The following is a 23471-nucleotide window of genomic DNA, read 5'->3' as shown; positions in this document are numbered from 1 at the left end:
TCTTTAATCCCAGCACACAGGAGGCAGAGGCAGTGAGTGAGTTACAAGACAGGGCTATGCAAAGAACCCCTGTCTCACAAAACAAACAAATGAAAAAACTATTTTTATGATAACAAAAATAAGCTCCTGAAACATGACAGAATTATAATAACCCAGAACTTATAATCCAATGAAGTAGTAACAATATGGAGCCAAATGAAACGTTAAAATATTTATAAAATTGTGAAAGAAATATATACATAGTTATATGACACCTCAAGCAACTTTTCTTCATGAATTCATCCAACATATGGAAAGGTAAGGACTGTATACATCAGCCATAAAAAACTGACACTTTTTGTGATGGTTGGTATTTTACTGGAATTACCTAGAAAACACATTTCTGGCTGTATCTATGAGGGTGTTTCTAGAAAGGATTAACTGAGAAGGGAAAACCAACCTTAATGTGTACAACACCATTCCATAGGTTGGGGACTTCAACTGAATGAAAAAGGTAAAGGAAGCTTAAACCAGCATTCAGTTCTCTGCTTTCTGATGCAGATATAATGTGACCAACAACCTCGCATTCCTCACAAACCATGATAGGCTGCATTCTTTCAAACTACCAACACAAGTAAACCCTTCCTTCTTTAAGATGCCTTCGTCAGATATTTTGTCACAGCAACAAGCAAAGTTACTACCATACTTTCTCATATCCACACAATAGCTGGCTTTATCATAGCAGATAGGGATCGCTTCCCCCTGATTCTTTTCTCTCCTCTAACCCTAGCTGCTTCCCACTCTTCTTTGATACATTCCACCTTTGGATTTAAGGTATGAGAAGCAACCCTTTGAATCTGATAAGAAGAAGTTACTGTACTAGCCAGAGCCCTGTCTTGCTTACTACTCGTTTTGTGTACCTTTCATTAAGAGCATGACCAGCTCCAACATCTTCACACATCCTGCTTTGGAAGCTGACGCTGTAGCAGACTGAAAACCAGTATGTTCCAAACTCTCCCTGGAGCATCTATCCTCTCTCTGAACAAGAAATATGAGGATAGAAATCCAAGTGTTACATAGTTGCTGTTACTAAAATTACTAACACACTTTGGGAAAGAATTTTAAATAAAAGAAAAGCAATGCTCATCCTCTCAACCATGTGCCTCCCACTCATATACCAGACCACAAAGTTGCATGTCTTTGTTTTCAAGCAGATTCTTGACTTCTGACATCAATTTGTAAGTATATTAAAACTCTTTTGGTTGAGGGTAAGCACAATTTGAAATTTACAATCTTTCAAGGCAACTCTGCTCAGGAACTACACGCTTAGAAGTAACACCTTTAACAACAAATTGTTACAACAATTTGTCTCAGGAAGAAAGTTAACTGTTAAAAATATTTTAAAGGAAATATAATCACCATCACCATACATTTAAGCTAAGGACTATATTTAAATAAGTACTATTTGGGGATGTTCTCCAAAACAACTACTTATAAAATACTCTCATAATTTTGTGTACTACTCGCTGAATGTACACTTGATTGAAAGCACAATAATGAAATTACTTTTTACAAAGCACTTTTTATAAGACGTATCTTCAAAGAATTTACAACTTTCTATATGCTTAAGAATATAGGTGTGTTCATATACACCTGTAATCCCAGTGCTTGAGATGTAGGAAGGAGGATCATGAGTTTGAGTCTAGTCTCAGCTACATATTGGGGACAAAATGTGGATTCCAGGAAAGAAAAAAGCAAATGCTCACCTCCTTGCTGACAGCCACAAGGCTCTGGTTTCACATTCAGAGCTTGAGAAAAACAAGTAGCACCTTTTGTTAACCAGACACTTTAATCCTCTGAGTGATTCTCACCCTTTTGTTTCTTCCCTTAGTCTTAACTGCTCCAAAATTCAAAACAATATCATAAATAGCAACTACAAAAACAACAAAAAAATCCTAAATCTCTCTGCAGTGGCTAAAAATAGCATTGTATGTGTGAAGAAGCCATCTGTAAAGAGTTACTAAAGCCTTCAAACTTAGCCTGGAACACAGAAGGTGGTAATTACACTTTCATGACTTCTGAAGCTCACAGCAACTTGTTTCTAAAAGGATGGATTATCTCTCTGATTTGATGATTGCTAGGTAAATAGAGAAAATTGATGTTCTTCCCTCATATCTTAGGGCCTCTGCTCAAGGTTGTAAAGCTCTGGGTTCAAACTGTATAAGCAACCCTCAGCTAGAATCCACAAGGAGTCCATATTATTCCTAGATTTCAGGTTCATGATTCATATGCCAGGTGTTTTACAGCCCCCTGGTTACCCCTTAAGATTCAAAGCTGGTATGGCAAGATTTGTGTCTGAGGGAAGGAACAAAATGCTAGCCTGAGGCAACAGGTTGTAAAATGAGACTACCCTCCTAAGCCAGACTCTTTCCTGTACTCTTCTTTTGTATTTGTTGTTTCTTCAACAATTATTCCAATGCATTTGAGCCTAGGGCTTCTTGTTCACCTCCACCTCGAATTTACCCCAAGTTCTGCTGACTCTACACTCTACATGCAGAAGTGGTACTTCCCCCCTGTCTAGCCCAGGTGACTTGATTGCACTCTGACCTTATTGTTGCTGATCTACTTTCCCTAAATGCTCACCATTGTCAGTACACTCTTAGCCATGAAATAGGCTTTGTACAAACCTATCCAGGTGTTCCCACCCTGCATATAACTTGAAGGAGCAATGCTGACATGGTGCATTATGATCCAGCCTTGACATTTCTCTCCATGACCTTTCCAGCTAGCCACAAGTATACCTTTGCTTTGTTTGTGCAGTCCTGCCACCCAAAGAATGGTTTCCCTCTCATTTGCTAATATATGATCCAGTTCAAATCCCTTCTTATAAAGGGATTTGTTTCCAGCCCTCCCAGGTCACAGAGAATTCACCTGATCATACAAGTCTATAGAACTAATTCATGTAGCTTAGTTATCTATCTCCTAACTAATCACACTCTCATCTCTTCTTCTCAGGGCAAGACAAAGACCTATTTTAAGTACATATATAGCCTGAATTTTGCCTTGTAAGGGAAAAAACTGTACAAGGTATTCTTCTTGATTGATGTTGTTATTTCTGTTCAGATAGTCAAGCTCAAAAAACTCCCAATTCTTGGGATTTTTTTGTAGTGAATTTTTGTGGCTAAAGAAGAGTTTGCCAATAACTGGAGGTAAGTGGGAATGAGACCAGGGATTGCTATCTTATCAATACATTCTCATTTGGCTTTCTAAAATCAATCAGCTTTAAAAGACCCAATCTATCTAAAATAAATATCCAAAACATGCATGTATCTTAGGCCCTCAATGATAGTAACTTCTTTTTTAAAAAAACATTCTGACTCCCAAGCTACATGGAAAAACCAAGTGATACACAAAACAGCCCAGGTCATAAACCAGTAGAAACTTCCTGCTCCCCTGTGGACCGGGTATAGACTGAGTTTATACGATCAAGATTGTCTTGCTGGAAGATTGGACAGTGCTTGCAAAAGCGTTTGACAATGTGTTTTTGGAAGAACACTGAGAGATAATTCCGGAATTTCTCCCCAACAAAGGCATAAATGACAGGGTTGATGCAGCAGTGTGTCATTCCAAGAGTCTCTGTCACCTGCATGGCCTGGTCTAGTCTATTAGAACCACTGCAATTATTCAGTCCAAAAAACTCTTGGAAGGTGATCAGGAGAAGGACAATGTTGTAGGGAGTCCAGAAGATAAAGTAGACAATCATGATGGCAAAGATGAGCCTCACAGCCTTGTGCCTCTTCTTCTCATTCCTACAGCGAAACAGGGTGTGGAGGATTCCTGAGTAGCAGATGACCATGACAAGCAGGGGCAAAACAAGGCTCAAGATGACCATTTTTAATGTTTGGAAACTCTTCCAGAAATGATATTGGGTGTGTGGAAAGTGAGGACTACATGTATAACGAAAACCTTCTTTTTGAGATCTGATAAAGATTATTTCTGGGAGAGAGGCAAACACTGCCACCACCCAAGTGACTCCACTTGTCATCATCCCAAAGGTGACTGTCCTGGCTTTTAGAGCAAACACAGCATGGACAATAGCCAAGTACCTATCAATCGTCAGGAGGATAATGAAGAAGATTCCACCAAAATAGCCAATGTGATAGAGCCCTGTGAATAATTTACACATTATATCTCCAAAGACCCACTCATTTGCAGCATAGTGAGCCCAGACTGGGAGAGTAAGCAGGAAGAGCAGGTCAGAGATGGCCAGGTTGAACAAGTAGATGTCAGTCATGCTCTTCAGCTTTTTGCAGCTTATCAGGATGAGAATAACCAACATGTTACCCACAAAACCAAAGATGAATACCAGAGAGTAGAGTGGGGGCAGGAGCTGGGCTGCAATTTGTTTCACATTGTTTTTTTGGCAGGGTGCTGACATACCATAATCAATATCATAGAGATAGGTTGGACTTGACACTTGCAAATCCATCCTATAAGAACCTATGAATAAAAAAAAAAAAGACAATGCTTAATAAAGTTAAAAGCTGTTACTGGCCTACCACAATTACAAATGGTTTTATAATTTAGTAGGTCTATGAAGCATAGATTTCTACATTTAATTTTCCCCTCATTGTATGACCTGAAATTCACCAAAGATGCATTTTTGTCAAATAAAATCTTGCTTTCCATATCAATGTGAGGTGAATTAATCTGTGAAACTGAGCCAGGCACTATGTAATTCACAGGCTAAGTACTTTATTGAAGATGCTGTTTATAGGCATTTACCCACAAATAATAGGTGCCACACAAGTGCCAGTAAGAATGAACACTGAGTTCCAATCACTGTTCTAAGCTTCTAACCTACTCATTCATTAAATGCTTGAAGTAACTGTTTGAGACAGGTAATATTGCTCACATTTTTTCTAAATAAAAAGGCCCCAAGTACAGAGAGAATGAATAAGTTAACACAAAACCACACCACTCAGGAATAACTGTTTTTGAATTCGGGCACCATGAACCCTTAACTGACATGTGTTGTCTGTCACTTCTTGGTAACTAATAAGCTTTTCTAAGTAATATGTTGCCTCTCTGTAGTTAAGATGACATGGGCTGATGTCCAAGTACTCTAACAGTGTCATAGAATCTACCATCAATTATTAAAGTAGGCTATCTTCATCTTTTCTCTCAAGTTATTTCTGCTCCCTAAGTTGCCACCATCAAGAGCTCTCATACAAGCAGAAGAAATGGTCAAGTAGAAAATGTTCCATCCTTCTCCATGGGTGAATATCTTACAGGCTAAATAGTTCTGTGTTCAGCCTCTACAGCCAACTGGCTTGTCCTATCTAAGTTCCACTGCTTTCCTTGTGAATTTTCTCTACTTAATCCTTGTACCTCTAAAGCTCTTCATATCTCCCACTTAGACAGTTAAGAGAAGCACCCAGAAAATTTCACCTTCAAGTGCTGAGCCAGAACAAGAATCCTCTACTAAGTGTGCTCTAGAAACTTTGATATTTGTAATTTAATATGAACTTAGACAATTTTTAGGTTTCCCTCTTTTCTAGGAGACAGATGGAGCAGGGAGAGAAAGAGAGCACAAGAGACTTAGAGCTTCTGACACACGTGTTCCAGGTGACCCACGGAGAGGTTTCACCTCTTCTCAGCTGAAGATAATGATTATCAAACCAGTTTTCAGCCAATATCATTGTTGTAGAAGCTATTTTAAGAGGCAAAAACTCTGCTTGTTTTAAAAACACAAACCGTTTTAAATATTTCATTTGCAATTATGTTTTATATACTGGATGACATCATATGCTGAAACATATCCTAAATTCTTGCCCTTTCTGTATCTTAAAGATTGTATTTTCAGATAATTCAGTGAGCACCTGGTGCTGACAGATGTCCTCCCAGGATTTCCTGTTGAAGTTTTTACTCATCACAGAAGCTGAGCTAACTGACCTGCCAAGGGCTGAGAGGTGACTTACCAGAGTTCCTTGTAGGGGGAACGGATGTCTCAGCTCCTCGGGCTGTGAGTGTTGTACAAATCAAACATATAGACAGTATAAAGTAAGAAACACAATTTCTTTCAAAGGGGGTGGAGTTTTATGAGAAAGAGTATTACGTAGTGTTTCAGTATATGTGTGGGAGTGTTGGATCAGTTCTTCTTCTTCTTTTTTTTTTTTTTAAAGTTACATTTAAAGCAGAAAATAGAAGGCAGCTCTGGTCTGAAATTTTACTGAGGAGCTTCCCTCCTCACATTATTTTATTTATGTTCTCTGCTCATCCAACTCCACAGTCCATTAGAAATTAGAAAGAAGTAAAGAGTATTAAAGCTAAAAGAACACTTGTATCCATTACTCAAAGGCCACGTTTGAATCAAGGGAGTCACTGTTCAAGTGACAAATAATGTACACAATACCTCAGCTTCTCACTGGTAAAGCCAAAAGGGCAAGAACATAGTTTGTTCTCCTCATAGTTGTTCTTGGTTAAAGTAAAATCCAGCCAATTTAACATCAGATAGGAGGTTCATTACAGAACAGAACTTTGTTCCTTCTTTTACCCATCCTCCCATTCTGTCCTACATTTACTGCTCAGTATGACTCTTCTGTGTAAACTAAAGCAACTGGCAAAAGAGTATCAAAGGGTTTACCACATATTTTCCTGGGAACTAAACGTATTTCTTGGTTCTCCCCTAAATCTGGCAGCTGCTGAGACACATAATTATGCATTTTAAGTAGACATTTATGAGTACCTACTCTATGCCAAATTTGAAGGTAACGGAGTGTGGTATTGTATTCCCCCAAATATTGCGCATGCTAATAAACTTATCTGGGGTCAGAGACAGAGCAGCCACAATATTAAGCATAGAAGTTAGGCAGTGGTAGCACATGCCTTTAATCCTAGCATTCCAGAGGCAGAAATCCATCTGGGATCTCTGTGAGTTCAAGGCCACATTGGAAAGAGCCAGGCATGGTGACTCATGCCTTTAATCCCAGGGAGTGAGCCTTTAATCCTAGGGAGTGGTGGTAGAAGGCAGAAAGATATATAAGGCGTGAGGACCAGGAACTAGAAGCATTTTGGCTGGTTAGGCATTCAGGCTTCAGCAGCAGTTCAGCTGAGAGCCATTGGGATGAGGACACAGAAGCTTCCAGTCTGAGGAAACAGGACCAGCTGAGGAATTGGCAAGGTGAGATAGCTGTGGCTTGTTCTGTCTCTCTGATCTACCAGCATTGACCTCAATAACTGGCCTTGGGTTTGATTTTATTAATAAGAACTTTTAAGACTCATGCTACAATGGAGTGCCTCACTTCAAGAACATAATTTATCTGGAGCCATGGGGGATTTTTCATGCAACAATGAACAGAAGGGCATGATAAAATTCAGGATAATATGATAATGCTATATGTGGCCATATCAGGTCTGCTGGACAGTGGGTGGACTTTTTAAAGACATCAAGGAATGACAGCAAAGCTGAGAGAGAACACAGCAAAGAGCTGCCAATGACACACAAGAGCCCCTCTGGGCTTCCACAGCTGAGCCGTGGAAGCAGCAGCTTTGACTTACGACCTATAGGAAGGCAAGGGAACTTAAAAGAGCAAAATTACTTGTCCCTAAATCTACATGAGGCAACCTAGCACATGGACCCAAGCAAGGCTTCTGCATCCAAACTGCCACACTTGACTCACATCAGCTGCCTCATGTGTGTGTTAGGCTGAATAACAGTAGTCACTTCATGGTTTGTTATAACAGGCTGTTGCCTTCAGTAACTTCATTTTTCTTTATTCTTATTCCTCATTCCCAAAATATGGCCTTCTTTCCACACTCCAGAGCACCTTGTCTTCAAGGTAAGAATAGACCATCACCAGGCGATTAACATCTCTGGCTAGCACAGGATTGTCTAACTCAGGTTCCTGGGAATGTTGAGTCTACACAGAACCTTTAATCTTGTCCTCACATAAATATTCCCACTTCCCCAAACAACTTGGAAGGGGGGGAATTGAGACATCAGTTTTCTTCCTTCCAGGTGACTGGTATCCTCCATAAAACCTGCTTTATTTTTTCCAATTATTGTCTCCTGGGGACTAATTTTCTGAGTGATAGCAATAAGAGGCACTACAGCAAGTATATAGACAAACTACACACACAATAAACAGCAATCTGTTAGTTACTCACTCAGTGGTCTTTTTTAAAAAAAAGACAATTTAAAAATCTTCATTTCTTTATCATTCTCTGAGGTAGACCTCTCCAGTGCTGCTAGACAAATTTTATAATTTCATTTGTGAACACTACTGATTCTTATTGTTTCCATGTAGATCTAGGGCTTAGCTTGTGCTGAGATAGTTTCATAGGGTAGTGGAAGATGTGAGAGCTATAGTTCACCCCCAGAGGGCAGTGTGGAGAAGCTCTACAGGCTCAAAAGTCACTCAGACAGGGCCTCCAGTGTAGTCTTGGGAAGCTACTTCATCTCTGAAATTCCATTGTCTCTCCTGTTAATGATGTGCTAGAAGATGCATGAAAGAATTAATGCTACCAGAGATCATGCAGTGAGCCTTAGAACAGAGCCAGGGCCAAGATCACAGTTTGCAATAAGAAGCCCAGCTGAGCAAGGTATTACCATCTCTCTTTTGAGTACCTGGTCCAGAGATGTGTTCCAGTCAGCTCATGGGTAGAAGTTTGTCTCAAGATGCACAAGGAAATGAGGACCTATGGACCCATGGAGTAGTCTTTACTCACAAATAAACTTTGTTCTGGGCATTACAACAATAGTACACTGTGCTGCAACTTGGATTTTGGTCTCTGCTTCACTTACTGCTTTGTCCATCTCAGTTTGCATTACTTTGTTCTCATATATGTTGTACTTAGACTCCAATATGAAATGATCTTATCAGTTTGTCCCTCTAGACTCAATGGCCATGTGGAGTATCTCAAGCCAGTCTTCTTCTGGGACACCAGTAAGTCTTTAAGCAACTTCTCCATCACTAGCCATTGTAACAGTTTCCCTCTCCTTGCTTTGATCTCATTGCCCACAACATCCCTGAACCCATATTCAGAGCATCCTCAACAAATAGGGAGATGCTAATCTTTCCCTTTGAGTTCAAGGGGCCACCTACATGAACACAAGAACACAGCAACTTTATCTCAAATCCTTGTCAGTGTAAGATGGGCTGTGAAACAGTAAATGAATCTTTTGAAAAAACAAGTATCTAGTGCTGGGGAGACAGCTCAGTGGATAAAGTGATTGCTCTGAAAGCATGAGGACTTGAGTTTGGATCCTCAGTATTCAGATTTTTTTTTAAGCCAAATGTAGCAGTGCTGCCTTTAATCCCAGTCCTGAGGGACAGAGACAGGAAGATCCCAGGGGATCACTAGCCAGCCAGTCAAACCAATTAGTGAACTTCTGGTTCAGTAAAGATCTTGTCTCTAGAATTAAGGTGAAGGGTGATTGAGGACACCTGAAATTGAGCTCTGGCCTCCATATGTTCATACACAGGTGCATGAACCCACATACACATGCATATACCACATACAGACAAATGTCTAATTATAAGAAGAAGTGGAGGATAACAAAAATAAAAATAGCCATATTCTCATAATTCAAAATCTAGCCCCCTTTTTAATACATTTCAATCCTAAACCTTTCCCATGAACCCTTTTAAACTGTTCTCACACATATACCACTCTAGCTTCTAGGTTTTTTGATAATTTTTTTCCTCAGTATTGTGGCACAGTCATTTCCTTGTGCTGTTAATTTTTTTTATGGGCCAGGTATAGTGGGGTTACACCTTTAATCATAGCACTTGAGAGGCAGAGACAGGTGGATCCCTTTGAGTATGAGGTTAGCCTGGTCTACATAGTGAGTTCCAGGCCAGCTAGGGCCTGTCTCAAAAACATTTTTATTGTGAATATATTTCTTTAATTGTAGTTTTAATGGAAGTCTTATATATTAGTTGTATAGTTTTGATAGTTTTGATTTAGATAGTTATAAAACTCCATCAAGATTTGGTGATAAGGAATATATCTTCCCTATGGACCAGCAAGGTGCCCTCTGTCTTGCCCAGGGGGTAAGTGTCATTCTGACCTTATATAGATCAGATGGTTTTTAACTTCATAAAAAGGAAATCCCAGATGCTGCCTTCCTCCTACCTGGTATCTTTTGCTCTACATCACAACATTACATGTGTTTTACAGATCAAATAAGATCTCTTCTGTAATTTACTAACAGGAACAATGTTATACTAATTGTCATTGTCAATGTTCTTTTGTCCTGTCAAGGAGGAAGTCCCTAGTGCCCACAAGGCTACCTTTATCAGGGTAGCCAGAGACTCCTTCCAGTCCTTACAAAAATAAGAAAATTCTACTCATCACCTCTCAATGTCACACATTGTCACCTGTGTGACTCAGCAATGATACTTGGTTTCAATGACTCCCAGACTCTTTACTTTCTGTCTCATACTCATGTGGTGGTATTGTGTTCCCCAAAATATTGTGCACTCTAATAAACTTATCTGGGGTCAGAGAACAGAACAGCCACAATATCAAACATAGAGGTTAGGCAGTGGTAGCACACGCCTTTAATCCTAGCATTCCAGAGGTGGAGATCTGCCTGGATCTCTGTGTGTTCAAGTATACAGCCAAACATGGTGACTCACATCTTTAATCCCAGGAAGTGATGGCAGGAAGCAGAAAGGTATATAAGGCGTGAGGACCAGGAACTAGGGCCTGGTTAAGCTTTTAGGCTTTTGAGCAGCACAGTTCAGCAGAGAGGCATCCAGTCTGAGGATACAGGATCAGCTAAGGAATTGGCAAAGTGAGGTAGCTGTGGCTTGTTCTGCTTCTCTGATCTTCCAGCATTCACCCCAATACCTGGCCTTGGGTTTGGTTTTATTAATAAGAACTTTTAAGATTCATGCTATATACTCTTGTCATAAAAACTGGAATTGGGAGGTACTGTGCTATTTTCCCATTTTTGTCTTTGTCCTCTAGACATTCATAATGAAAACTAAAACCCTCTCCCCAGCCTATACACCATTTACATGCTCCATGAAAAATATCAAATCATGTAATATTCAGAGACTGTCTGCTGTTTACTTTGATTAGATATGTCTGGGACATAGCATAAACCACTTAGCTCAGTTTGGAATTCTGCCCAATGTGTTTGGAATCTTTATTTTAGAACAGTTCAAAGGCATGGATGTAAGGATGGGCATGGTAACAGAATCTAAGCACCAGTTAAAGCTTACAACACTTAACTGTCATCTTGAGTGGGTCAGATCATACCTGCAGCTCCATGCATAACAGGATATTATGTAAGACTATTCTGATCACTGTGAAACTGGCAACCATAACCTAAGGCTGAGGTCAAGAAGTGTTAAGTGCTTCTTCATTATAGAGGAAACCACTGACACTTGGGGTTAGACATCTTTCCTGGGCTTACTAAGAAGTGACAGAACCATCCCTGTGCTGTCTCATCAACTATTCTTAATGTCTGTATAAGCAGCCAATTAGTAGGAGGACAAGATTGATGAGCCAAGTGGGGCTCTGAGAGAATCACATTTGAAATGGGGGCTTACAAAAAGGAAAGGCAGAACTCCTTACACCATGGGCCTTCACAGTGCAGCCAGTTAGCTGAACAGGGGACTAAGGGATGGAATTGAAGGTGGGGGCTAGAGGCAGGGTATGTAACGAGGAAACAAAGATATCTACTTCATGTTCACTAGGTTGCATGGCTACCAAAAGAGGCAGCCAGGCTACAGTTGTATTGTGGAGCCCACTAACAGAGACAGGTAACATCATCACCCAAGAAATGGTGGATTGGAAAAAGCCCAGTTGAAGATTTTACTTATCTAATATCTAATAGGTGGTCATGGGTATCCTTACTAGCTCTGGGTCCTTTGAAGGAAGAACACATCAGTGTTCATATTTCTTGGCATCTTTGTCAACACAGAGGGGCCTGTGGCAGGGACCAGCTATGTAAAGAAATATGTGCCCTTCTCCTGGTCATATCCACTTTCCTCATGGCTAGCTATGCCTGGAAAGGAGAGGCACGGGAGGTCATCTTGAGGCAGACCACAAACCAGAGCTGAGGGTAGGGGTGGAGTTGGGACAGAAAAGGCAGAACTCATACCTACTTTAGGCACAGCCTTTCAGAATCCAATTGACTCTAAGAACCAATTGAACTTTATTCAGGAGAAAGAAAATAATTTCATATTGCAAATAGATTGCATTAGGAGGTTTAATAGTCAATGAACCAAAACTTTATTCAGTTCCCTGACCTTTGCTTATGAATTGCTGAGCTGATGTGGCACAAGCTTTATGCTGGGGCCAGCAGGGACATAAGTCTTGATTTATATACCCTCTCCCCTGCCTCCCATACACATTCACCACATAGCACACCATACCAGAACCTTCTCAAAGTTACAGATAATATGTGCGGTGGTTTGAATAAGAATGGCTTCCTATAGACTCATATATTTGAATGCTTGGTCACCGGGGTATGGCACTTTTTGAAAGGATTAGGAGGTATGACCTTATTGGAGTAGCTGTGGCCTTGTTGGAGGAAGTGTGTCACTAGGGGTGGGCTTTGAGGTTTCAATGGCCCAAGCCAGGTCCAGTGTCTTGTTCTTCCTGCTGCCTGTGGATCTAGATGTAGAACTCTCAGCAACTTCTTCAGCACTATTCCTGCATGTCACCATGTTCCCCACCATGATGACAATGGACTAAACCTCTGAAACTATAAGCAAACCCCAATTAAATGCTTTCCTTTATAAGAGTTGCCATGGTCATAGTGTGTCTTTACAGCAATAGAACAATGACTAAGACAAAATGCCAAAGTGTTTATACTTTAACAAATTCTAGCCTCTATTGGTCACTCCCTAAACCTATGCCTGTTCTTTTCCCACCCCATTCCTGAGATGTCTTGCAGGAGCACTCAGCCCAGACTCCTTTTCTCCCATGATGTGTTTCTGTAGAGATACCTGGGTAGTCAACTTTGCTGAATATTCTCATTTGATGTAATGTCATTGGTCAGAGAAGTCTAAATAATGAGTAAAAGCAGATGGATAGGTTTTACTGGAGTCCTTTCAGGCAGCTGCAGGGTCCTCTGCACATACTCAGCCTCCCCAGCTGTTTTGACAGCACAGACCAAAGGCCATTTAGGAACAGTGTCAAGCCCACTATTCCACCAAAACTGTCCAAACACCCATCCCTTGGTATGGTGGCCTTTCTTCCCCTCATTCCTACTTTCCTCCAACTGTCCACTCAAAGGTTCTCCCCAGATGAATTTAGAGCTCACTTCTGGAAACACATAACAGACAATTCCTACAAGGCAATTTCTTCTGTGGCAACAAAATCCTACTGTAGATGTTTATACTGTGCTGCATGACCATCATTGAGTTAGTCCCCACCCTCTGGATTCTCAAAAAAGTCTTACATACTCTTCTTTCCCTTTGTTCATGTGATCATATCTGAGCCCTCTGCACCCATACCACTCTCCAGGGCCCTGGACTGCAAGGTCTAAAGGACATGAAGGACATGACAGTGACATCCATTTTCACCTTACCCATCCAATCTGTAGACACTCAGGCTGTTTTTCACACTGCATCCCACAGTAGAAAAACATTTTTTATAAACATTATCTCCCATCTGTATTAGTTAGCATTGTCTTAACAAATAATCCCCTTGGCTTATCATAGTGGACATGGATTTTTGCTCCTATTCTTCATGCTGTGGTCCTAGCTTCATTTCTCTTATTTTCTCACTCACCAAGATGAATGGCTTTAGTTTGCTGAAAAGAGGCTCACACCAGCCATGCTGAAGCTATAATTGGAAAAGGCAGAGTCCTCTGTGTTTGTCTTTTAGCAGAATAACTGCAGAAGGGTATATAGCCTGGAAGGCAGGCTGTAAATCACACCTCTCTAGCAGGTACCAGGTATGTGGAACTACGAATTAGTACAGGGGAAGATGTGTGTAGTTGTGAACAAAACAATCAACCACATTGGTATAACAAAACATATGCTTGTTTCTTTTTAATATTTCTAGCAATATAGAGCACTGATTTATTTCTCAAATTATAGGTTTTTAAAAAAATATTTACATCTCATCATCATTAAAATAAAACTATTAGGATATCTGAAGATGATACTCTTATCCCTCACTTCTTCCAGAAACTTTTTCTCATCCTGTGGTAGCAAAGCCAAACCACAAAGACTTCCAGTTCCCAGGCTGTCTGATCCTTTGTTGCTTCGTCAGATGAGAAACATACTATGGGATAGGGAAGAACATTCTTGGTTCAATTCAGGAGAGATATTTTTCTTATGAGAAGGAATTTGTCTAAGTCCTCTTCTTTGTAAATTAAATTGTTAAAGCTTTGGTTAGAAGCTGGCTTGATTTAGGGATCCCCACTCACCCAAAGGACAATCTATCACCAGTGGCACATCTAGGAAGAATGATAAAAAGGAGTTTGAGGAAAACAAGGCTGAGAGAACAAGTACACTGCTGACATGGCATCTGTGTAGCATGTGCTGGGCTCAAGATGGCTTAGACTCTTTATCATCATAGTTGGGTAAGTCCACAGATCACAAATCTAAGGCCCTGTCAATCCAGAGTTGTCTATGTCAGTTCAGATGCTTAAAGCCAGAATTTTCTCTATAACTAATGTAACACATTCAAGTTTGGCAAGGTAAAACCTCTTACAGAGGTATTTCATCACATTTAAAAGTTAAAGTTTCCAGTCTTGATTTTATTTTTTCTATTTTTGATTTTTTGAAATCTTTGAATTATGTTTGTATCCAAAAATAAGGCACTGAAAGATAGTTTGTGACACACTTCTTCCCACTCCATCGGCAATCTTTTTTATCCAGGCTTATCCTGCCTGGTAATTAAGATATGTTCTTAGGTTAGGAGTATAATTTCCAAAGCAAGGGCTTCTGTCCCTGCTGCATCCATCCCTTTCTTTGCCCACAAAAACATACCCAGTGCATTTTCTCTTCTGGGACTATCTAGGGGTTCATATTTGGCTGTTTCATACATACTTCCCTCCGGCCCACTGATGTTTGAAGTATGGCAGTTAAGAAATAAAGGCCAATGGGAAAGAGGCAGGTGCAAAAGTAGCAGAGCAGCAGGAAATAGCAGCAATGAAATAAAACCAATTCACACCCAGATAGCAACCTTTCCTCAGTGCTGAGGCATCCATTTTGCCTCTGATTCTATGTGGTTCTAAACACACGTCCCTGCTATTGTGATATTGTTCCACATATCCCCTGCCTTTTTGCTTCAGCTCTCTATGCCTGATGGAGGGATTGGCTTTTCTCCTCATTCTTGGTCACTCACTACCTCAAGTCTTTGCTCTTTCTGGAAAGATAAAAAAAGAGCCTTTATTATTTTTAGGCTAACCACTAATGATGCATATTTTATAAATAATAATTTTATAAATACCATGTGAGGAGACGTGGTTTGAAAAACATGTAAGCAATAGAGTGTGATATTGAAGATTTTCCATGTTGCCATAGATAAAAATAACAAAGCAAAAATGTGCTATGCAGTTATGTATGAAAGGATTACGGGGCTCAAATAAAGTTCCCAACTAGTTATTACAGTTTCCAGATTTTCCACAACTTGATAAAGCCTTCATAATTAAATACAGATGGGAGATGGAGCTAAAGACCAGGACATTTCTTTCCAAGTGAAAAAGACCCCTGCTCATCTTATCTTCATCCAGGATCAACAATGTTTATCTCTTCTTTCTTCTCACTCAGTCCTGACGCCATTACAACCTCCTTCCTGTTCATTCCATGCCTATCTTGTTAGAAATAAGGGGAAACATAGTGAAGATTGGCAAAATATTATTAACACAAGGCAATGAGGCTCTTCCTAGAGGCAGAGATGAGTTCACTGCAAAGCTGAAGATTCTACCAACATTTATTCTAGAATGTTGCCTGAACATGTATTATATATACAAGAAGTGGTGTAGTTCTGTCTTGGCATAATCCTAAGGTTCCTGGATACCTGACTTAAAGGTCTCTATTCTTCAATATATCTTCGAGTAGTGGTTCTCAACCTTCCTAATGCTATGACCCTTTAACACAGTCCCTCATGTCATGGTGACTCCCAACTACAAAAATATTTTTGTTGCTACTTCATAACTGTAATTTTGCTACTGTTATGAATTGTAATGTAAATATCTGTGTTTTCTGATGGTCTTAGGCAATCCCTGTGAAAGTGTCATTCAGCCCCCAAGGGGTCGAAACCCAAAGGTGAGATTCATTGTCTTTGAAGCTTGTTACCATATACAAACTGCTCCTGGTACCTGCCAAAAAATACAAACTGCCACTTGCTTTACAACCCAACTGAGACTTCTTGCTCTCCAGTGGAAGGGGTGAATGTTGAGCTCACTCGATCCGCTGTCTCTCTGTAGAAAACTGGGCACTGTTTGCAGAGACGTTTAGCAATGTGCTTTCTGAAGAATATAGAGAGATACCTTCGGAACTTCTCCCCAACAAAGGCATAAATGACAGGGTTGATGCAGCAGTGTGTCATTCCAAGAGTCTCTGTCACCTGCATGGCCTGGTCTAAGTGATTGGCAACCACACAGTTACTCAGTCCTAAGAATTCCTGGAAGGTGTTCAGGAAGAGAACAATGTTGTAGGGAGTCCAGAAGATAAAGTAGACAATCATGATGGCAAAGATAAGCCTCACAGCCCTGTGTCTCTTCTTCTCATTCCTACAGCGAAACAGGGTGTGGAGGATTCCTGAGTAGCAGATGACCATGACAAGCAGGGGCAAAACAAGGCTCAAGATATTCCTCATTATTGCATGGAAATTCTTCCATATTAATGGAAAATAAGGACCACAGGTGTGATGATAATATTCTTCTTTGAATTTAGTAAATATAATTCCTGGGAGAGAGGCAAACACTGCCACCACCCAAGTGACTCCACTTGTCATCACCCCAAAGGTGACTGTCCTGGCTTTTAGAGCAAACACAGCATGGACAATAGCCAAGTACCTATCAATCGTCAGGAGGATAATGAAGAAGATTCCACCAAAATAGCCAATGTGATAGAGCCCTGTGAATAATTTACACATTATATCTCCAAAGACCCACTCATTTGCAGCATAGTGAGCCCAGACTGGGAGAGTAAACAGGAAGAGCAGGTCAGAGATGGCCAGGTTGAACAAGTAGATGTCAGTCATGCTCTTCAGCTTTTTGCAGCTTATCAGGATGAGAATAACCAACATGTTACCCACAAAACCAAAGATGAATACCAGAGAGTAGAGTGGGGGCAGGATCCAGGCGCCAATTTGCTTCACATTGTATTTATGACAAGGTTCACCATTATCATAGTCATAAGGTGTGGTGGCATCTTCATCAAGCTCTTGGATACTTCTTGTAAACAGAGAATGAGATGTTGACAGTATGCCATGGATGATCTGAGGTAACATATCACTGTCTTCCATTTCCCTTGCTTCTGTGGACAGAGAACAAAATGATTACCTATAACACAAATGTCAAATTCCCTAATCTAAATAGCCTTGCCTGATTCAAGCAGCATCCCAGTCTTCAGTTTCTCTTTTATAGTCGTCTTCTTGACACCATGTGTTTATCACTTTCCTTTTATTCCTCATAGTAGACACACTTTGTCAACTCGGTAACAATTTCCTTAACACCCTTGATATTCCCTGGTGAGCATGTTTCTCATCATAAGGCTACAAATAGTGTGTAGTGGGTAGTCATTCCAGCTTTGATCTGGAAGTTCCAACCCCCATTGAGGCTTAAGTAACTGTCATGCCTACAAGGTGGGGCCAAGAGAGGACCCTGAAGACCTGAGATCCAGATGGGCCAGCTCTCTTGGTTGCTGGACCCTGGACGCTGGAGGTAGACCGAGCAGAGTTCTCCAGAGAACACCGCCAAACTGAGCCACACCTTTCCCAGACCCTGTAGCCTATCCCTTCACTTGTAAGTTACCCCACAAAATAAACCTCCCTTTTAACTACGTGGAGTGGCCTTAATAATTTCACCAATATCTGGCACCCAACATGGGGCAAATTTCAAAGGCCTGGGTAGCTCGGCTTCCTCCCCGGCTGGTGGGCACTTGAAGCTGCAGGGTACCACCTGCAGAGCTCCAGGTCTGCCAGCAGGCACGGCTCCAAGCCCTCTCTGTGCCTGAGTAGGGTGGCACTGGGGACAGTGCCATGTCTATTTTAACTAGGTGAAACTGTGAAAGCCTCAGGCTAGGGCGGGGAGCCAGCACTCAGGGAGTAGGGGGAACGCCTCACTCACAAAGGTTTCACTGGTCTGGGGACTAAACTTGCCACAGAACTGAGACCGGATTAGCTCCTTTTCAGGAATGAAACTGTGTAGGTTTTTCCTGGTTTTACAGAACTCTGCAGGTGGTACCCTGCATCTTCAAGTGCCCACCAGCTGGGCACAGAAGCTGAGGGTGAGAGCCACCCAGGCCTTTGGAATTTTCCCCACGTGAGCGCCAGATATTGGTGAAATTATTAAGGCCACTCCACGTAGTTAAAAGGGAGGTTTATTTTGTGGGGTAACTTACAAGTGAATGGATAGGCTACAGGGTCTGGGAAAGGTGTGGCTCAGTTTGGCGGTGTTCTCTGGAGAACTCTGCTCGGTCTACCTCCAGCGTCCAGGGTCCAGCAACCAAGAGAGCTGGCCCATCTGGATCTCAGGTCTTCAGGGTCCTCTCTTGGCCCCACCTTGTTGGCATGACAGTTACCGAAGCCTCAATGGGGGTTGGAACTTCCAGATCAAAGCTAGAATGGCTACCCACTCTATCAGTGCATGTCTGGATTTGTTACCTCCTTTGCATGTGGTGAACAGGAGTATGACACATCACTGAATGATAAGATGTAATTAGGAGGTTTCTATGGAGGTTCTTCCCCAATAAAAGAGAGGAGACACAGAAGAAACACTGCTGGCCCCTTCTCTTATTTTAACTTGCCTAGCATAAGCTTGGTGCTTAGCACTATAAACAAAAGACTTAGACATTGTACAGAAACCACAAAGGGGCTCACTTTCTGACTTCTTATTTGAGAAAGAAAATAACCCATTGTAAATTGCATCATCCATTCCTTGCATCCAAAAGCATTCTAATAACCCTCTCAACTCCTGCCTCCACCATCCTCCCATACTTCTTTTGACAAGGTTTCAATGACAACCCAATGTAAATGCTTTAACTTTGTTCCAAATTCATTCTCATTGAGCATTAATTTCCCTATTCAAAACCCTGTTTAAGGGGCTGGAGAGATGACTCAGCAGTCAAAGGCACTTACTGCTCTTGCAGAGAACCCAAGTTGGTTTCCTGTACCCACAACAGGGAGCTCATAAAAACCTGTAATTCCAGTTCTGGGGGATCTAGAACCTTCTGACCTCCATGGGCACCTGTATACACTTAATTCACATAAACTGAAGTAGGCACACATATTTACACAAAATAAATAAACAGATGAATCTTTTTTTAAACTTCTTTTTTAGCTTCTAAGAGGACATTCCTATCTGACTACTTATACATTTTTTTTTTGTGACATCTCATTACTCATTCCATAAAAGCTCCCAGACATTATACTTGGCTTTTGCCCCCTTTTACCTTTTGTTTCTTGCTCCAAAATTCTTCTAATTCAGATTGGCTGAATTATGTCATATAATCTTAGGATTCTGATTCTCCTGTGCGCCTATTTTCCAAGGCTCTGTGTTCAAGTCCCACCTTCTCAAAAACCTTAGTTTATTTTTTCACTATTTGATGGTATCTCTTCATGAATTTGTCCACACAGTCAATATTTATTTAGCATCTACTATGACTTATACATGAAGAGACACACACATATACTGCTATACATGTTTGGCAGTCAGAGGGCAATCTGTTCTTTCCCTCCTGTACAAGCTACAGGGATTTGAACTCAGGTTGTTAGGTTTGCACAACAAGTACTTTGACACAGGAACTATCTTGCTGGCCAAATTATGAGGTCTTGATCTTAGTTATTACCATCTATTACATTGTGTAATACATAAACTCTGGTATTATTCCAAATCACTCCTTTTCAGATAATTAAGGGTTGTCCCTCAGAACCAAATAGATTGGGTTCAAATTCTGCCTCCAGGTTAGATGACTAGATAGAAGACTCAGCAATTAGGAGTACCTACTGTTGTTCTTGCAGATGATTTAAGTTCAGTTCCTAGCCCCCATGATGGATCCAATGCCCTCCTCTGGTCATTACAGGTAGCTAAATTCACATGACATTTACTAACACAGATGCACACATACTTAAAAAAAAAAAACCTCAAAAATTAAAAAAATCCTGACTCTAACATAAAAGCTGTGTAATTTAAAGTCAAGTATCTGTTTCCCTGTATAGAAACTAAGTTGTTGTGAACCAGCGACGAGGACTTAGCACAGCATATGTTACAGATAAAATGTTCTGTGTTAGTATTATATCATATGAGTTCTACCCCTACATACTTGTCAAATTCATCCTTTCTGGCTCTATGAGCGGCTGGTTTCTTGTCTCATCCACTACTCACTTCACATTGACATTTCCTTATATAGAGCTCATCCCTCTCATTCTGTCTGCTCTAACAGTTAACATTGCATATGCATTCCTCAGCCTGAAACCCCCAATAGCCACATGATTTGAGTTTGGTGGGACCTCATAGTGGTTGATCCACTCACTAGGGCAACTTGCTTCTCAGTTTCATCTCCAGTCATTTCTCACATTCCCAGTCCTGTGCACAGTTACAACCATCATCTCTCCATTTCCTTCATGCCTTGGTGATTTACTATGTGTATGTCCCTTGGCCTAAAATGGCTCCTATTCATCCTACCTCCTACTCAAATTCCCCTTTTCTTGTGAAGCCTAATCTGCACCTTCTGACAGATCACTCTGCTCTTGTGAAATCTAAGTAAGCACTTATCATGCTATCTTTTGCATACTATGCACCTCTCTGAGGTTAAGGAGAGGCAGTGTTTTTAATCTCTCACTTTTATAATTTCATCTGCCTAAAAGTTACCAGTAAATGCTAACTGAATAAGTGCACACAAGTCGATATTTATAATTATAAAATTATATGCTGTAACATCATTAGATCTTGATTGTTAAGAATACCTTTTCTTGATATTGACCATAAGTTATTTATATCCACCTATATAGCACAGCATTTTTCCATCTCTTCAATGATAGTCACATTTTACAAGCTTGCATTTCACATCACTGAGACATATCACTAGACTGCAAAAACTAAATGAGATCTCTGATGAAAGTCAAGATGAAAATGTATGTGTTTGAATAATTATACTGCACTAAGTCCTAGTCAGTTCCCGAAGTTCCAGCTGTTATGGAAAAATACTAGGCAATTCATCTAACCCTACATATTAAGGAGCCAACAAAGTAACTGGAAGGTATTGCCTGTGTATCACTTTGGGTATCAAAACCTAACACCCAGGGCTGCAGGAAAGCTGCCTTTTAGAAGGGGGGGTCTTTTCAGCTTGTGTGGCCCTCATGAGAAGAGCAAAAGGCATATTTAAATGGAATATTTTGGTTCTGGTCTTGGACTATCCCACATATAGACTAGAGTGAAAGATTTCATGGTAGAAAGTTCTAGAAATTTAAGCCCTCTGCATGCTAAGTAAACCTGTGGATGCCTAGAAGATGACCAGGCAGAGTACTTTTCCTCCCTTTGTTGTCTCCTTTTAATCACCTGATCCCCAAAGGATGGTCCCACCCAACAACACCCTCATTTCCTGACTGCCACTAGGCTCTTTCTAACATTTCTTAATGCATATTACACCCTCTCCTCTACCTGAATCTTGATCATTGTCTCCACAGGCACAGGCTGTACAACCTCTCAGGCTGTCTCTCTAGTGCCCTGCACCTCAAGCTTGGAGATGCTTGAGCTTAACATTCATAAAGTCATGGAAAAATCACAACTCACCAGGGATGGCTTCTTCTTGGTAGCACTGGTATCTCAGACTTCTCAGCAACAAAAACCTCAGATCTGGAGGTAGAAACTTGTTGTGCAGAAGTAGGAAATAAAGTTTCCTGCAGAAAGAGAAGGCGGAGATAGAACGACAAGTGATGGTAAAGAGTTGAAGAAAAAAATCAAAGATTTACAGTTCTTCTTTTCCAGCCAGGAACATTGTATACTGGGCTGAGGTCTCCACAGGATTAATTTTGAAATCTTGCTTATGCAATTTTGTGTGTGAGTCAGCCACTCCCTGTCCCCCTGCTTCAGTATATTTCAACTCTGAACTTCTTTGGCTTACTTTCATAGCTTTTCCACTCTCTCTGTTCTCTTCTCTGTGTTATTTGGCATGGCCCAAGTGCAATAGAACCCATTACTCCCAGAGAATAAATATTAATGAGGACATTGATCATAACAGAAGAAATGCAGTGAGGTTTCACTGAGACTTGTGTGTTGCTTTCAGAGTATTGTGAATTGGAATCTGGTTACAAATATTACTTAAATAAAGCTTTCTAATGAAGGAGAATGCTTAGTGATCTTTTGTGTTAAGCATCTTCTTAGCAAGAGGAGCTCTCTTATTATTATTATTGTAGGTCCCTTTCCTCTGAAAGAGGCTTTGTTTAAAACAAAATCTGCATCATAAGCACCTACTTACATATGTCCCTAATGTTCTGCAAATCTGGACAGAGTTATCTGAGCTGGTCTCTGGAATTCTGCAGTATTACCAGACCTGGCAGTCAGGATCTTCTAAGCATTGATTTTCCCAACAGTCAAACTTGAATCATCAGAGCTCTGGGTCCTTGGATGGGTAAATGGATACGAAACAGCTCATGGGTCATCTGGTGTACAGTAGATGTTAAGCAAGTGACAAGCAAAACCACCAAAGCCCTATTGAGAGCAGTGGACTGACGGGTGCCACCACTGTAAGAGATGGTAGCAGCAGGGAAGCTTAGTGCAGACCAAAAGTCCTTTCCAGATTCAGGAAGTTGGCAATCATGTGTATAATACTTAGGTTTTGTTAAGCAAAAACATCTCCAGTTTTTCTTAGAAAACTTTCTTTTCTTGTTCTAGAACAGCTCCATTTCTACAATCAAGACCCCTTGTTAAGATTGTTTTCCACTTCCATCTTAATACTATGTAGGTCACTGATTCTAGCTATGACATTTTGAAAACAAGGAGAAATACAGTGTTGGGTAGGTAAAAAAATGATCTGGCTCTAGGGTATAGAAAGATGAGTAGGGTCAGAAGAACCAATACCCAAAGACTAGTCGCAATGGAAGCTACTACCCCTGTGTTTTTCAGGAGGCCTATGTTTACACCAGAACATGATTCTGCCATATTTGTTGGCATATTGGTGGTTGGTGAACAGCAGCAGATTCAGAAAGCTCTCTGCCCTCCCCTATTTGTCCAAAAGCAGAACATACAGTTTTTAAAGGTAAAAGGTACCCTCCTACCCTAGAGAGAAACAGCTAACCACTGAAGACAACTTTAGATCTTTATCAACCTGGAAATTATACCAGAAGAA

At 40.7% G+C, this 23471-nt stretch overlaps 2 protein-coding genes across 2 annotated transcripts; both read right to left on the bottom strand.

The window, feature by feature from the left end:
• Nucleotides 1–260: 260 nt before the first annotated feature.
• Nucleotides 261–6045, bottom strand: LOC131914572 (C-C chemokine receptor type 5). Its single transcript, XM_059267201.1, has 2 exons — nucleotides 5961–6045; nucleotides 261–4479 (listed from the first exon to the last, which is right to left on the bottom strand). Exon 2 carries the CDS (start codon nucleotides 4466–4468, stop codon nucleotides 3404–3406), a length of 1065 nt encoding a protein of 354 aa, XP_059123184.1. The 5' UTR covers nucleotides 4469–4479; nucleotides 5961–6045; the 3' UTR covers nucleotides 261–3403.
• A 7987-nt stretch (nucleotides 6046–14032) lies between these two features.
• On the bottom strand, nucleotides 14033–22114 carry Ccr2 (C-C motif chemokine receptor 2). Its single transcript, XM_059267200.1, has 2 exons — nucleotides 21917–22114; nucleotides 14033–17441 (listed from the first exon to the last, which is right to left on the bottom strand). The coding sequence occupies exon 2, from the start codon at nucleotides 17428–17430 to the stop codon at nucleotides 16309–16311; it is 1122 nt and encodes a 373-aa protein (XP_059123183.1). The 5' UTR covers nucleotides 17431–17441; nucleotides 21917–22114; the 3' UTR covers nucleotides 14033–16308.
• Nucleotides 22115–23471: the final 1357 nt, after the last annotated feature.

This window comes from Peromyscus eremicus, chromosome 7, assembly GCF_949786415.1.
Source record: "Peromyscus eremicus chromosome 7, PerEre_H2_v1, whole genome shotgun sequence".
Lineage (NCBI taxonomy): Eukaryota > Metazoa > Chordata > Mammalia > Rodentia > Cricetidae > Peromyscus > Peromyscus eremicus.
Note: the sequence above shows the minus strand (reverse complement) of the source record. Positions and strands in the feature narration are given on the sequence as shown.

What these genes read in the sequence shown, in the direction of transcription:
- LOC131914572 (XM_059267201.1), bottom strand. Translation starts at nt 4,468, where the DNA reads ATGGATTTGCAAGTGTCAAGTCCAACCTATCTCTATGATATTGATTAT.
- Ccr2 (XM_059267200.1), bottom strand. Translation starts at nt 17,430, where the DNA reads ATGGAAGACAGTGATATGTTACCTCAGATCATCCATGGCATACTGTCA.